Source organism: Diabrotica virgifera, chromosome 8 (genome assembly GCF_917563875.1).
Source record: "Diabrotica virgifera virgifera chromosome 8, PGI_DIABVI_V3a".
Taxonomy (NCBI): Eukaryota; Metazoa; Arthropoda; class Insecta; order Coleoptera; family Chrysomelidae; genus Diabrotica; species Diabrotica virgifera.
Genome location: NC_065450.1, coordinates 87,817,165 through 87,835,106, shown reverse-complemented (window position 1 = coordinate 87,835,106; position 17,942 = coordinate 87,817,165). Strand labels below are relative to the sequence as shown.

General features: G+C 32.3%; 2 protein-coding genes across 3 annotated transcripts in view; one reads left to right on the top strand and one right to left on the bottom strand.

The window, feature by feature from the left end:
• LOC126890782 (succinate--hydroxymethylglutarate CoA-transferase-like) overlaps positions 1-17,942 on the bottom strand; it is a 91,915-nt gene that overhangs the window by 48,084 nt on the left and 25,889 nt on the right. Inside the window, exon 2 of the mRNA XM_050659974.1 lies at positions 4,902-5,569. Coding sequence (XP_050515931.1) covers positions 4,902-5,569 — 668 coding nt within the window. The remainder of the gene's footprint in view (positions 1-4,901; positions 5,570-17,942) is intronic.
• The window catches only part of LOC126890780 (sodium-coupled monocarboxylate transporter 1), a 315,978-nt gene continuing 306,631 nt past the window's right edge, over positions 8,596-17,942 (top strand). For both annotated transcript variants that reach the window (XM_050659968.1, XM_050659969.1), the window contains exon 1: positions 8,596-8,726. In XM_050659968.1, the coding sequence (XP_050515925.1) occupies positions 8,665-8,726 (62 nt within the window). In that variant the 5' untranslated portion in view covers positions 8,596-8,664. The remainder of the gene's footprint in view (positions 8,727-17,942) is intronic.

Here is a 17,942-nt window from a genome sequence, read left to right as displayed (position 1 = left end):
CAGTGTCGAATTATCGACGCACTGTTGCCTCAATTTTGAAAGTTCGCAGAACTTTCGCAATCTTGGACTGCGTTTGTTGCTACCTGTTGATCGCTACTGTGTGCTCTTAATACCCTCTTGTTGCGGGCATTATTATGATTTTTTTTTTGTGAATTTGATGGCCTTGGTTATTATGATTTAATTATTATTATTATTTAATACCTGTATCAAAATGGGCTTCATTATGATACAGATTTTCATTACGACACAGAGTTTTAACCAATAGAATCGCGATATTACGTTCTGTCTCGAAGGTGGCACATGCACAATACGCTTTGATTCTTCTTCTTCAGCCTTAAGTAATCCAACTTTAAACATTTCAATCCAGTGTTTTCTATTTTGCGCCACTTGCTTCCATTTGTTTCCTCCAATCTTCTTAATGGCAGCAGTCCATATCATTTGTGGTCTTCCTCTGCTTCTCCTTCCTAACCGTGGTCTCCATTGTTGTATTTCGTGGTTCCATCTTTTATCCTTCAGTCAGGGCATTGTCTCCTGCGAAGCTCCATTTTAATTTGGCAGCTTGTTTTCCTGCGTCTTTTTCTTTGGTTTTGCTTCTAATATATTTGCTTGTTTTTTTTGTCTATGTCTCACTCCGAGCATTGATCTTTGATACTCTTTGGTACGATAGGGATATTTAAAATTTATGACAAATTCATTTTAATAATTGTCATATTTAAAATATAAATCTATCAACAAAATAATAATTAATTTACCATATAACTACTTAATACCACTAATAACATACTTAATACCTTAGCACCATGTAACTACATAATTTGTTTGTGTTGGAAAATAAATAAATTTGAATATATATTTTTTTGGTTGTGAATAATCATGTATGCTTCTCGCATTTAATTGTAATTATGATGCTCGTATTCTATGCGACACTAGCCGCTACGTGGGTCATGTTGTATTTGTCATACTAGCATCATAATGACCATCATTTAATGCTCGTTGCATATGTAATACATATACTATTATTATCCTATTTTGTACTTATGGCCATCGGTACATAATTCGCAAATATTTTAAGGCTATCCCTACTTTTTCTGTCTTTACACGGCAAATTACGTGTAGTAAAATTCACACTGGTATGGATATGTAACATTACTAGAATGTCATTCTACTTGAAAATGTCATCATTAACTTAATTTGAATGTTCTTGGATAACTGTTATTTGTATAATTGAAAATTATTAATTCAGTTAATAAATGTGATAATTTTTTCACTAACTATGTATTCAGTGATTGTAATAGTTTATATGTACAACAAAAACTAATACTCAATCGAGAAAAGAGGAAAAGTGCTAAAGTGATTTTTTAATAATATATTGTTACTATGGAACGCTTACAATTTTAAACATCTTAACAACAAAATACTTGGATCACAAAATATATTATCCTGATGTATTCTCTGCTTGGATCTTCCACAAATAATACACAATAAATAACTTTTTATTAAGTTCACGTCTTAAATCAATTATTTATCAAATACACTATATATTAATATTATTTAATCAACAACTCAAAATATTCCCGATGCCATGTCAAATATTTGTCACTGATTGTCACTGATTGTCACTGTCTGACTGACAATATGCTGACAATATTCTATTCGACTGAGTGCGTTGTAAGACAAAGATAGATTTGGAAAATATTACCACGGACATTGTGTTCATTTTTTTCGAATATATACTGAAAAAACCAATAAATATTTTTGAAAAATTTAAACGCAGAATGAAAGACTAAATTATTACCGAGGGCCGAAAGTCCCTTAGAATAAATAAAAAGTTTATTTTGAATCAGATATTTGAAATTAAAAATCACACTAAATTTTCTCTTAGCTTTTCATCCCTGTAACTTATTAAAATAAACATTATAGAAGTTCTGGGAAAAAGCGGGAAAAATCACTTGGAATACACAGTTGGAAGAGCAAAGAAATAAGAAACAGGAAGCGCACAAAAGATGGCTGAACAATAAGAACCCTAAAGATAAAGTGATATACCAAGATCAACAAAGAATATTTAAAGAAATGACAAGGAACAACAAAAACGAAACATGCGATGCAAATTGTAAAGAAGTGGACTGTTAACCTTGAAAACCGACACATCAAACAGAAGTCGAATACAGCCCATCCAGATAGATGCATGGAAGGAGCATTACGCAAGGGAACTAAATGAAGACAGAGATATCTATAACACTGATTCACCCCAACGTATACGAGTACGCGGCGAATATGTAAACGTGGAAGAAGAACAAATACAACAAGCACTTAAATCCATGAAGAACAACAAAGCATCCGGGCCGGAGAACATACCAGCAGAACTTCTAAAATACGGAACACCAAAACTAATAAGGTATCTTAAAGTGCTATTCACAAGATACTTGAATGGGGAAGAAATCCCGAATAATTGGAAAGAAGCATGGATTACTCCAATTCACAAAAACGGTCCAAAAGATATCTGCGGAAACTACAGGTATATCTAGGTCACTAGTACCTTTAGCAGGCTGTTTGGTAAAATCTTAAAAAACATGATTGAGCAAGAGTACGAACCTCATGAAATTGAACAGCAAGCAGGTTTTAGAGCTGGAAGATCTTGCGTAGACCACATATTTACCCTAACACAACTTAATGAAAAGAAAGTTGCAAGAAGCCAGGAAATACATCTTTTATTTGTGGATCTCACAAAAGCATATGACACGATTCCTGTGAGAAAGCTGTGGGAGTCTCTTGAACTTCTTCTTTACGTGCCATCTCCACGACGAAGGTTGGCAATCATCATTGCTATTCTCACTTTCGACACTACAGCCCGAAAGAGTTCAGTTGAGCTGCATCCAAACCATTCTCTGAGATTTCTCAGCCAGGACATTTTTCTCCTACCTATGCTGCGCTTTCCTTGAATCTTTCCCTGCATAATTAATTTTAGGAGTTCATATCTGTCACCACGTGTTATCTCTTGAATAGTAGTCTCTTGAACGATCTTCCTTAAATTAATAACACGATCATCGCCGCGGTCAAACAACTACAATAAAGCCACATCAAAAATCAAACTAAACAACATCTTATCAGAAGACTTTCCAGTAACAAAAGGATTACGACAAGGATGCTGCCTCTCACCAGTACTATTTAAGATCTATTTAAATGAAGCACTAAAACACTGGAGAAGATCTTGTTCAGGAATGGGAATTCAACTTGACGATGATACAACATTGTATACTCTACATTTCGCGGACGACCAAGTCGTAGTAGCAGCGGATATGGAAGATTTAGAATTCATGACAAGACGGTTATTTCAAACATATGAAGAGTGGGGCCTCTCTGTAAATAGAAACAAAACGCAATACTTATGCATCGGGACTGAAGTAGAAGATCTAATAGTTAACGAACAAGAAACAATCAAGAACTGTGAGGAATATGTATATTTGGGAACAACATTCAACAAGAGTGGGCGCACCGAAAAAGAGATAGAGCAAAGGATCGTGAAAGGAAAAAGGGTGATTGGATGCCTAAACCCGATGCTATGGTCAAAAGAACTATCTAGTCAAAGAAAACATCCTATCTTTAACTCCATCTTTAAAAGTATAGTGCTCAATGGATGCGAAGCATGGCAACTTACTAAATTCCTGGAACGACGCCTACTTGCATTGGAAACGGACTTATGGAGAAGATCGGCTAGAAAATCAAGGCTTGAAAGAATACAAAATGACCAAATCAGAAATATGATGGGAGTCAAGTCTACCATCATAGACGAAATTCAAAGGAGACAACTGATCTGGTATGTCCATGTAGAAAGAATGGACGACGACAGGCTGCCAAAACAAATTCTAAAATGGACGCCAAGGGAAAGAAGGAAGAGAGGAAGGCCGAAACAATCATGGCTAGGCGGCATTCAGAAGGCAATGTCGGAAAGGAATCTTCACCCTGGCGAATGGAGCGACCGACGAAGCTGGAAACTGGGAACCGGAAGGCGAAGAACGCTATAGATAACCGGGATAATAATAATCTCAGGGACTTTCGGCCCACGCTAATAACGTAATATTTCATTCAGCGTTTAAATTTTTCAAAAATACTTATTAGTTTTCTCAGTATTCGAAAAAAATGAATCCCCATTTAAATAGCATTGCAGCCGAAAATACGTACCCATCCCCTTATGAGTTTGTAGTGTTTGATTTAGTAAAATCGTTGCAATTCCTAACTTGCTCTTTTTTTACTCTGCTACTCTAATATGTTCCTTCGAAACATTTGATGAATAAATATATCTTGCACGTTATAGCTGAGGTTAATCAAAGTTTTGGGTTTTGAGAGCTTAGACGAAAAATTTCGGGCCAACGCTTTTTAAATGCATTAATTTTTTCAAATCCTGAGAAAATTAATAAATATTTTTGAAACATTTAAACGGAGAATAAAAGATTACATTACAATTACTTATTACCGAGGGCTGAAAGTCCCTTAGAATAAACAAAAAGTTTCTTTTGAATGAGATATTTGAAATTAAAAATCACACTTAATTTTCTCTTCTTTTTCACCCCTGTAACTTATTAAAATAAACATTATAGAAGTTCTCAGGGACTTTCGGCCCTCGCTAATAACGTAATCTTTCATTCAGCGTTTAAATTTTTCAAAAAATTTTATTAGTTTTCTCAGGATTCGAAAACAATTAATGCATTAAAAACATTGGCCCGAACTTTTGCGCCTACGCTCTTAATGTAAGATTTTACGTTAATTTTTTGTAACAATTAAAAACATGAAATTTGAAAAAGGACATAAAAAGATTAGAACATAAAAGACATAAAACTTTATTTAAATTTAAAAAATATTTAACGGTTTATTGTAGGGCAAATTAAAAAAAATATCTATTCTACAACTTGTCGTCGTTTAAAATCTTCAATACTCGCATCGCTAAAACCTAAAATTTCACTTAACACTTGTTTGGTGTGTTGCCCCAACGTAGGGGGTGCACTTTTAACAAAATTTCCCCCCTCTCCATATTTAACCGCAGGCCCAACCACCTTTATTTGACCAGCTACCGGATGGTCCAAAGTTTTCACCAAATCGATTGCCTTAACATGAGGATCTTCAAAGGTGTCTTTCATTGTATTGACCGGCCCACACGGAAACGATGCTCCCAAGAATATATCGGCCCATTCTTTGTTGGTTTTCGTCTTCAAGATGGTTCTTAGCAACGGCACCAATTCCTCTCTGTTTTGCACCCTCAATTTATTGGTTAAATACTTTTCGTTTTGTGGAAGATCTGGTCTTTGTATTCGTTCACAGAAGTCTTTAAACTGTGGTTCGGAGCCGGTACCAATGGTAAAATAGCCGTCTTGGGTGGGGAATGATTCGTAGGGTACTATACTTTCGTGTGCGGTGCCCCATTTTGTGGCCTCTTTGCCAGCGTTCAGGTAGTTGGCTCCAATGTTTATAAGTGTCGATATTTGAGTGGAAAGGAGATTGCAATCAATTTTCTGGCCTCTTCCGGTTCTTGAGCGTTTGATGAGAGCCGCCATGATGGCTCCATGTGCGTAGAGACCTAAATTTTATATACATTTTAATGGGTTCATGTTAAAAAAAAGTATAAAATGATCAGACACACAAACATACAACCTCAGTAACATATACGTTAATTTTAAATGTTAGGTCGGTTAAAAATGTTCTAAAACAGTTTTCTTGTGGCATGTCTATAATGTATAAGTTAAGTATTATATTTATATGGGATTAAACCATAATTAATTGTAATGAAAATTATATTTTTAACAAATAATGTTTGACGTTTTGATCCCATTCCGCAAATCGTTAAAAAAGATTATTTTAAAAATTCTGCTATGTATAACCAACTAGTTGTTAGTAGGTTATGAGGTCAAAAGTATCTACATATTTCAAGTATAGTCCTGAAAGAAACATATAGTAAAAAGAGATACATCAAAGAAGCGGCTCTAATTATGCTAAATGAAACCAATTGTGTCGCAAATTCCTCGGTAGAATGCAGTAGCATGTGGTTACCAATACTTACTAAAAGAGTAAGATAACAGAAAGAAAATACCACGATTAGTAAGTCAATGACATATTAGTTCAGAGAAATATGGAAAAAAATATCCTGTTGGTGACACAACCCCCTTCAGGCCGAAACCAAATTTTTTGAGTAATATGGACATCTATATTAATAACCTATATGTTTCCTGCAGCCGACTTTGATGATATACATAGTTATAAACAAACGAAGATCAAAAAACGGTAAATTTTCGCTTTTTTCGTCTATAACCAAAAAGTTAAGTATTTTAAACAAATTTGAAAGTGAGAAACTCATAAATCTTATAAAAAACTTCAATATGGCGTTCGCTGAATATGTCTATCCTTATTGGTTGCTTAGAAAATTGCAAAATAAATAATAAATTTTGAGTTTTTATAAATATTCATAACTTATGTAAAAATTAACTTACGTTCTTATTACACGGAATGCTGAGACTTCTGGTGCTTAAATCATACTCTAAAATTCAAAGCAATTGGTCAAATAGTTTAAAAGGTATTTAATTTGTTTATCCCAAATTAATTTTTTTTGCAACGCTATAAGTCAGAAAATGATGAAGTTACACAAATACTTTGGATAGTTTATGAAAGGAGAAAATTTTTACTATTAATTTAATTAAAAAAAATTACAAAAAATAATTCTAAATACTGCCAAATTAATTTGCAAAAACATATGAATTAAAAGGGGGGGGGCTAACTTCGTCCCTAATTGTCCTAGGACAATTGTTTTTCTTTCTAAATGTGTATAAAAATTCAGTCTTTCCAAATATGAAAAAATAATTTTTCTACGGGTAACGGTTAAAAAGTTATTTTAATTGTTTATAAGTAAGCAAAAAATCGACGTGTTTTTGCAAAATAATTTTACACTAATTACTTGTTGTCATTTTTTTTTTAATAATTAAGTTAATAGTATAAATGCTCTTCTTTCATAAACTGTCAGAGGTATTACTGTAACCTCATAATTTTCTGACTTAGAGTGTTGCAAAAAAATGAATTTGGGATAAACAAATTAAATAACTTTTAAACTATTTGACCAATTGCTTTGAAATTTAAAATATACTTTAAGCACCAGAAGTCTCAGCAATTCTTGTAATAAAAACGTTCTAAGTTAATTTTTACATAAGTCATGAATATTTATAATAACTCAAAATTTATGATTTTTTTTGCAATTTTCTAAGCAACCAATAAGGACAGACATATTCAGCGAACGCAACGCCATATTGAAATTTTTTAGACGATTTATGAGTTTCTTACTTTCAAATTTGTTGAAAATGCTTAACTTTTTGGTTATAGACGAAGAAAGTGAAAATTTACCGTTTTTTGATCTTCACTTGTTTATAACTATGTATATCATCAAAATCGGCTGCAGGAAACATAAAGGTTATTAATATAGATGTCCATACTACTTAAAAAATTTGGTTTCGGCCTGCAGGGGGATGTGTCACGAGAAAAATCTTATTTCCCTGGACTATATCGAGGATAGTCAATATTCTATATTTTAGTATTATTTATATATCTATGTATTATTAATATTATAATTTAAAATAACATATAAAGTCAGAATTTGGTATTAGTTTTGAGAGTAAACTAAATGTAAGACCAAATACTTACGATGTCGGGATAGTATCACGAGGTGTTTTCCGTGGTTTATCCTCGTGATTTACTATGGAATCTCTAACACGAGAATTTTACTGTCACCGTTGCATGTGGTTGTCTTTTTAAAGACAGATCACATTCTATGATTTTTTGTGATGGATATTCTTGAGTTAAACTTGATTTTATGTATTCTAATGAACTATCTTTCAATAAAGTCGTCCCAGGAACGCAACTCATAAACATTGGCAATATCATTTTAAAGTTTTCTACTTTAAAATGTATAATATATGTCTGAATTAACGATATAAATGAGTCCGATTAAATTAAATTATTAGAAGAATTTTTTACTAAGCAACAACATTTTTGTTTTTGACGACGTCCGATGTGGACATCGAAAAAAATCATTTTTTTAGTTAAATTGTGGCTTATGACCCATTTAGAATAATTAATTACAAACATGTCACAAAGAAATAGCTTCAGAACAACAAAAAATTACAGGTTGAATACCAGGAGCAGACAGAAAATGCAGAGGTAGACCACCTACACGATGGACAGGTGACTTCAAAAGAATCGCTGGGAATTGCCTGCAGGAAGTTCAAGTCCTACAGAACTGGAAAAAATTAGGGTAGATGATGACTCGTATACATCAGGCTGGAATAAGCACACAATGCTACTAACTATGATATGTCCCTAAGTCCCTATAATTCTTAAATTACCTTCGGCTTCTTTTTTATGTATTGAGTATATTCTAACTTTTCTGAGATCTTTAATTTTCTCTACATTTCAAAAATTATTCGACAGGAATCATATTTTAAGATAATTATAAGGTTTATAGATCATAATATTAAGTATAATATCAAAGTACTCGGTCATAAAACTAAGCCTGTAATTATAAAGATTGGCGACTAAAAATCAGAAAAATAAATTTAACACTGTTCCCTGATAAATTTAACCAGGTTGTAACAGTGTTTAAAAAACACGTGAAAGAGTTTGAGGAGGATCAAGATGATTCACGGTGTAGAACTAAAAACTTCTGAGGATTTAAACGATAATGGGGTAGTTTATCAGTAAGTTTGTTAAAGTAAATTTATTTGCCTCACGGCTTGTGTTATCTTTATTTTATTAAATTACTAGTTCACTATTCGTAATTTATATAGGCTAAATCATGCTATTTTACCACTTTCTGTCACTTTCTGCTTCTAGTCCAGAAAGCCACTGCGCATCCGCTAGGAAAAATATTCTAATTCGGATTTTTTGCACAATCTTACTCAAAAAGGACTCCTTTTAACAAATTTCCATGTTGCCAGGACCAAAAGGTGGTCAAAAATTTTTTAAACGTTTTTTTTTTTGTTTTTTTCCTAAAATTATTTTTATTGCATGGAAAAAAGTTTTTTTAGGTTTTTTGGATCATTCCAAACAGAAACGGTCTTTAGTGACTTTTTTCTAAAAATGATAGTTTTTGACATATAAGCGATTAAAAATTGAAAAATTGCGAAGTCGGCCATTTTTAACCCTCGAAGACTATGTGAAAAACTGAAAATTTTAATGTTGCCAAGGTAGGTAGATATTCTTTAAACATCAATTGATGAAATTCCGAAGAGTTTTTTGCAATACAATATTCAAAACTCCTTTGTTTTTTAATTGCGAATCAAGCGTGCGCGACACTATTTTCCACCGACAGTATGGTGCAAATGAAAGGAATAAATTCGTTATTTCGAAAATCGGCGACTTTAAGGAAAAATCCCGAAACACGTCGATTTTTATTTTTAAGTTATGATATTGTGGCATATATGGTATACTAGTGACGTCATCCGTCTGGGCGTGATGACGTAATCGATGATTTTTTTAAATGAGAATAGGGGTCGTGTGGTAGCTCGTTTGAAAGGTTCTTCAATTCTCCATCAAGTAATGTAAACATTTACATAATTTTTTATACAGGGTGTCCTTCTACTTCTTTTTTTGGTCAAATAATTTAATTTAATAAAATTTTTTTGGACACCCTGTATAAATAATTATATAAATGTTTATATTACTGAATAGAGAATTGAAGAACCTTTCAAATGAGCTAGCACACGACCCCTATTCTCATTTAAAAAAATCATCGATTACGTCATCATGTCCAGATGGATGACGTCACTAGTATACCATATATGCCACAATATCATAACTTAAAAATAAAAATCGACCTGTTTCGGGATTTTTCCTTAAAGTCGCCGGTTTACGAAATAACGAATTTATTCCTTTCATTTGCACCATACTGTCGGTGGAAAATAGTGTCGTGCACGCTTGATTAGCAATTAAAAAACAAAGGAGTTTTGAATACTGTATTGCAAAAAACTCTTCGGAATTTCATCAATTGATGTTTAAAGAATATCTACCTACCTTGGCAACATTCAAGTTTTCAGCTTTTCACCTAGTTTTTGAGAGTTAAAAATGGCCGATTTCGCAATTTTTCAATTTTTAATCGCTTATATGTCAAAAACTATCATTTTTAGAGAAAAGTCACTAAAGACCTTTTCTCTTTGGAATGATTCAAAAAATCTAAAAAAACTTTTTTCCGTGCAAAAAAAATAATTTTAGGAAAAAAACAAAAAAAAAACGTTTAAAAAATGTTTGACCACTTTTTGGTCCTGGCAACATGCAAATTTGTTAAAAGGAGTCCTTTTTGAGTAAGATTGTGCAAAGAATCCGAATTAGAATATTTTTCCTAACGGATGCGCAGTGGCTTTCTGGACTATTCTGCTACTTCCTTCATTATTTGTAATTTTAGGCTTTGTTTGCTAATGCTTGATTTGTTGTCAGCTATTACCTTAAGTCATGTTTTGACTTTTTTGTTTTCAATCCCCGTATTTATTAATATACCGTGTGTCAAAGCCAAAAGCCATTCATTATTTCGTAAATGAGCGATTTTGGCAATAAATCTCGAAACAAGTCGATTTTTATTTTTATTAAATTATGATTTCTTGGCATATATATCATCCTAGTGACGTCATCCGTCTGGGCGTAATGAGGTAATCGATGATTTTTTAAATGAGAATGGGGGTTGTGTGCCAGCTCATTTGAAAGCTAATGCAATTCCCTATTCAGTAATATAAACATAAACATTAAACGCTGAGCAGATGAGTTGTGAATTATTTAAAATTCTCTCATCTTAATTTCCTCGGCATCCTGTATGATTTATAAATTTTGAAAATCTCAGGAGGTGTAACCAAAGAAAGTATTCCACCTGTTGTCAATTTGGTGGTATGGGAACGATATTTACTGTCGTTTTCTGTGCTACTTTGATTGATAACTTACTTTGTTTTTCGGTAGATAGCTCTAGTTCATCCGTGACATTTCTTTCTTTGCAATACGGTAAGACCCAGAGTGTGATGCCTGGGGAAATCCGAGAGAAGAGGATGTGGGACTACTGATGAGGGGGAAAAGACCTCCGAAACCGGTATAGACTCTTCCTGCGCTCTCCGATTTAACCAGAGCATTATGCAGCTGCTGCATTTTCGTGTTGCAAAGAAATTGATAATGTTTATACATTTTTGAAAATGTTTATACATTTTTAAAATAATTATTTATACTGGGTGTCCAATATATTTTTTAAATTAATGGACACAAAAAGATAATGTGCTTAAGGGGTCATATAAGTTCGTTTCTCGGCTTCAAAAACTCGATTTTATTTTTTTTTGCTTATTTTAAAAGGTACATCTCTTAGAAACATTTTAAGACCAGAACGAGTTCGATATTCGAATTATTGACGAAGTTACAGCTGCTTTAAACGGAACTAGTCTGGTCGCTCCGCAGGTTTTGCAAAACTTTAAACACGTTTTTCTCGAAATAGCATTTTTCATAACGGTGGGCATGATAACTGCTTAACCGTTCGTCCGATTAACTTCATTTTTGGCACACATATTCTAAATTAGATTCACTATCGTGCGACGAGAGCTTTTTTGATTAAATTTAACCATTTTCGAATAGCAATAAAAAAATTTACAATTCTTTTGGTGAAAATTATGACTTTTTTTTTAAATTTCGACCGTTTCCGTAATTAATTTTTTTTCTTAAATTCCTCTCGTCACACGAGAACTATGACTCTAAAAAATGATAACAAATAAACAATTTTTGTTTCAAATAAATATTACGAGCTGAATCATTCCCACCGTTTGACCTGAAAAAAAAAAACACGTTCTACGCCATTGGACGCGGCCGCCCTGTTTTTAATTATTTTTTTAACTTTTAACATATGTTTTATGCTCCGTAAGAGTCCACCTTTAAAATAAAAAAAAATGAAATAAATTAGCCCAATAGTTTTCGTACAATTTATCATTACATTTAGACTACTTTTTAAGCTCGAGAAACGTATATGACCCCTTAATTTATTTAATTCAAAATACATTTTACTGCTGGCAGAAAACAGAAATAAAATGTTTAGTTGACAAATAAACATTATAAACCGGGAGATATTAACAGAACTTCAACCACGATTTTCTGAGTCCTGCAATTTGCAATACGGAAGGTTAGAAAAGGTACTTACAATTTATTGAAAAATCCACGGGTTTTCTGTCACATTTTCCTGTAAAAATTAGATTTTCTATGATGAAAAAATGGGGAGTTGAAAAAAGAAAAATTTTTGGGCAAGAGGGTTGCAAAATGTCTAAGGGAGTATATAGATATACAAACATGTAATGAAAATAATGAAATTTTCATAATTTTCTGAGTCCTGCCAACTTAATAAATTAAACATAATTATTTAAAAATGATCGAAAAAAATGTTGGCATGACGTCTCCTAATGTTTAACTGCACCCTTGGAAAATTCTGTGGAAAATTTTCGCCCTGGTTCCGTGATTTTCTGAGTCATAAAATAAATTTTATTATAATATAAATAATTTAAGTAGACATTATTAAAAATGGCAGGATGTTTAGTTACATCTTTTTTACTATACATAGTTAAAAAATGTGTAAGAAAATTCGTGGAAAGTTAGACGATTTTCTGAGTCATGCCATTTTGCACATATCTCAAGAATGTTGATATAAAGCTATTTACAAAGAGGCAGGATGATTGTGTAGTTATTTCGTATATAAAAATAAAATTTTAAGTCTGTAAAATTATTGCAGGTTGTTATATAAACATATTCATATCACCCCAATTTTCTGAGTCATGCCATGTCAAGTATGCTTAAAAAACACTAATATAAAACCGTTTAGAACGTGGCAGGATAACCACAAATATATTTAATACATAAAAATTAATTATTATATCGTTAAAACAATCGTACGGTATTAAATATTATTTTCCTGAGTAATGTCTCGGATTTTTACACACCTTTCAAATCTAATACCAAACTGTAACATCTTTATTTTAAGCGATTAGATCATATTTGTATCTAAGTAAACGTAATAAAAATAATAGGAAGAAAATTAATTGTAAAATTATTGATTTTCTTCCTATTATTTAGTAGGGATTGTACCTATTATACAGGCTGTCCAGAAACTCTTCTAACAAACGAAGCCCGGAGATTCCCCAGATAATTTTAAGAAAACTTAACACAATTCACCTAGTCCGAAAATGCTTCCTAAGGAAGCTAGAGCTCTTTAAAGATGGCGTATTGTAATTAATTTTTTTTAAATAGCTCTAGAACACTTCTATTTAGGAAAACGAAAACTGGTACACCTATATATCTTCCAGAGATAAATCGATTCCATCAATTGCCAATTTTTAGTACCGGTCATAGGCGTCCCTTAGGGTAGAGAAACGGATATTTTATCGCATAACTTTTCTGTGTTTAACTTTTAAGCATTTTTACACTGGATTATTAAACTAAATTCTTGTACTAAAAGGTACTCTTGCTTTAAGTCGGTAATATACACCGTGTTCTTTGAAAAATCGATTTGAAAAATTTTTCGGTTTTTGAATTTGAAAAAAAAAAAAAAAATAAAAAAAACTTTTCAGAAAAACGAAAACTGGTATGTTTGTTTCTCTTCCACAGATGAATCGATTTTACCAATTGTGAATTTCTAGTATCGGTCATAGGCGTATGTCTTGGGTAGATCAACGAAATCTCATAACTTGCTTTAATTTTTAAGCATTTTTGACAGTAGAGTATTAAATTATGAGGTATTCTAGTACTATTGATTTTTCTAGAAAACGGTGCATCCTACCGACTTAAAGCAAGAGTACCTTTTAGATCTAGAATACCTCACAATTTAATAATATAGTGTCAAAAATGCTTAAAAGTTAAAGACAAAAAAGTTATGCGATAAAATAACCGTTGCCCTACCCAAAACGGACTCCTATGACCGGTACTAGAGATTCACTGATGGAATGGATTTATCTCTGGACGATAAAAAGGCGGGCCAGTTTTTGTCTATCGAAATGGAAGCGTTCTGGAGATATAAAAAAAACTAATTATTGGATTAGGTGAATTGTGTTAAATTGTCTTAAAATTGTCTAAGGAATCTTAAAATTATATACAGGGTGTTCAATTAAAAAAAACATAAGTTTGTGTCACCCTGTCAATATGAGTAGCCCTGTATATTAGAAAATATTTTTAAAATATGATCCTATCTTTGCCCAACGTTTAACCTAAATAACTTTTTTTCGTATCTCTTACGATAAACGAGTAATTGGACTTTGTCACACTAATGCCCCACCCTGTATACGAAATAACTATAAAACCATCCTGCCTCTTAGACCTATATTCAAATTCTTGAAACTTATGCAAAATGGCATGACTCAGAACATCGTGGAATTTTTCACGAATTTTCTTACAAATCTAGGACTCCTGCCGTCTTACAAGAACCGTTTAACCTTCCTGCCGAATACCGAAAAAGTATTGATTGCATTTAAGTATTATAACTTTTTAAAGACAGGACTGAAAATCCCGAAATCAGGGTGAAAATTTTCCGCACAATTTTCCAAGGGACAAGTATACTTAAACAGTAGGAGACGTCATGCCAACATTTTTTTTTATCATTTTGAAATAAATATGTTTAATTTATTTAGTTGGCAGGACCCAGAAAATCATGAAAATTTCATTATTTTCCTTACATGTTTGTATACATATATACCTACTCCGTTAGCCCGTTTGCAACCCTTCTGCCCAAAAAATTTTCTTCATAAAATCCATAGTATCTTGTCATTCTACGGATATGGCAGGACTCAGAAATTAATCGCAAAACCCTATTTTTATTTTTTGGGAAAATCTAATTTTTACAGGAAAATGTCACCGGAAATTTGTGGATATTTCCACAAATTGTAAGTATACCCTATTTCACGAAGATACGTCTGTTGTGAATTATCTCGACAACGAATATTTTACTGTGCAAATTATGAAGAACGAAAGTAAATTGCAAAATACATTGTTGTTTATTGGAACAATTAGTAGAGCCATTTACTTTCACACTTCTTATGTTGCACACTAAAATATTCGTTACCGCGATAATCCAAGACAGTCGTATATTCGTGGAATAGCCCATACCTCGTCTACCCTTCCACTATTGCAAAAGGCAGGACTCAGAAAATCGTGGCTGAACTTCTGCATAATATCGCCCAGTCTATTACTTTTCGCTTCGATTCAATGTTCAAGCTGCCACCCACTTGCCTCTTGGTAGTTTGAACATTTAATTTAAGCGAAAAGCAATGTTTATTCCTCCAATAAACATTTTATTTCTGTTTTATGGCAGCAGTAAAATGTATTTTGTACTAAATAAATTACGCACATTCTTCTTTTTGTGTCGATTAATTTAATTATTTTTTTTGCACACCCTGTATCAATAATTTGGTTAATGTTTATATTATTGAATAGAGAATTAAATTACCTTTTAAATGAGCTAGCACAAGACCCAATTCTCATTTTAAAAAATCATTGATTGCGCCATCACGCCCAGACCGATGACGTCACTAGTATGATATATATGCCAAAAAAAATCAAAATTTAAAAATAAAAATTGACTTTGTTAAAATAGTGAATTTATTCCATTTGGCTTTGATACACTGTCTGTCTATCTCCCTCAATTCTGCAGTACCCCATTAAAAATAAAACGAACAGCTAATTTTACCTCCACAAATCAAGATAAATTGACATTTTTTTAACATATTTATAACTATTCATATTTTTTATAAAGCTTATCTACATAAGACCTCCCTGTGGAATTTTTTTATTTCAGTTACACCTACTATCTCTAGACAAACTATAGATTACATGGTTATAAGTGCCAAAAATAAAAACTTAATAGAGATGATATAACTTAGTTTTACGTTTTAAAATTTGAAAGTAAATGATCTAATTAAAACAAACTATTAGCGCGAAATAAATAATTTAAACTAAAGTACCAAAAATTGCTTTTTTTATTATTCATAAGTTCTATTAACAAGCCATAGCTTTATCAAGTAACCTTCTTTAATATTTAGCAAATTCATTTTAGTATACTTTTTGTAGTTTAGTAAATAATTGAATTCGAAATCCTTAGTAATTATTGACCGTGCAGTATGTTGTATAACAATAGTGTTAAAATATAAACATTTCATTTATCACATGTCAAGATTTTGGATATAGAAAACCACTATAAAAAATTGTTTTATCGAATGTATCACATCAACAAATACAAAAAGTCAATTAATTATAAGACATATAATTTGAGCAAGTTAAGTGATATATATTTTAAAATATTTTAAAATATTTAAAATTCTCATAAGCTTAAAACATTTAACATCTGGTTCAGGGGCGGCTCGTGATGGTATAAGGTGGTGAGGCACACTACACCTGAGGAATTTTATTATTATGGTTAGCTTCTCTTTAATGGCCAGAAGGTCGATTTTGTGACGTCATAACGCTAGGACGAATCTAGGATGAATAATCCCGGACAAAAAATCCTCACAAATTATCCCTGGACAAGAAATCCCCAGACAAATAATCCCCGGAAAAAAAATCCCCACGAAAATCCCCGGACAAAAGATCCCCACAAAAAATCCCGGACAAATAATCTACAAAAATTTTTTATTCAAAATATCCCCACAAAGAATTCCAGACAAAAAATCCTCAAGAAATATTTGCTGTCGATTAGTTCTCTAAAACTTTTCCAGTGAATGCGATCGACTCAAATGCTTTCAGCCTCAGTGCATAGAGTTATTTTGAATTCCAATTCCATATTGAAAACTTCAAATTTTACATAACAAAAGAGTGTGCGTTTTTTCAAAAATCGTGGAAGATATGGGGAATGAGCTAAGGCTGTGGGAATCATGTTGCAATATTATTCGCTTAAATCTTTTGCTCACTCTGATTTGAATAAGTATGTTCAAAAAAATTTTACAAAAAAAAACACAACCACAGCATACAACATTTTTGAAACACTTAAAAACTACTTTTTTATGTAAATGTAACAAATAAATAAAGAAAAATAATTTATTATGTAGTTATATATTTTACAAAAAAAAAAAACACAAACACAAAATACAACATTTTTGAAACACTTTAAAACTACTTTTGTATGTAAACGTCCGATGTGGAAGTGGAAACGTTAATAAAATCATTTTTTAAGTTAAATTGTATAATCTTATTTCTCATTTAGAATAATAAATTACTTAAATGCCACAAAGAAAAAATAGCTTCAGAACAATATATTAGGTGATGATGAACAATGATTTAAAATAAACACTGTTTTAAATACATATCCATAAACTTCTAAAATATAATAATCAATTCGTATATACCGCGTGTACATAGAAAGCTATGATCTGCAATCGACTTGTGCTTGTACTAGTCGGTTCAGTTCGGCTATTCCCATTCCGTTCCGCGGAGCCTGAGGCTGTTCGGCTATTCCTATTCCGTTCCGCGGAGCCTGAGGCCAGCCTCAATAGAATCGGTGGCATATTTTTAAAATTTTGCCGGTTTTACTGTTGGCGTTGTCCCATACTGCTGCAGATGGTGTGAGGCTAGCTTCAACTGTAATGATTTGATTTGAGAAAGTTGGAATGGCACGTGGAAGACGGATATATAAGAAGATAAAGAGTCAGGGCCGTACCGATATTTTTTTTTTCATAAAAATAAAGGCATTTAGGAAATTTCAAAAAGCTAAATTACATTTAAAAAACTGATTATAAAACAACGAAATAACGTAAATAGTCGATTGATATACTGGTGAGGCACTGCCTCATAGGACAAGCCGCCACTGATCTGGTTCGATAATAAAACTAGTTAACCCTAAGGCTAAGACCACACAGGCGATAATTTACGGCGCCGTAAGAGCAGTAAACCTGACGAGGCATTGGTTGACATAACTCCTATTTCATCTA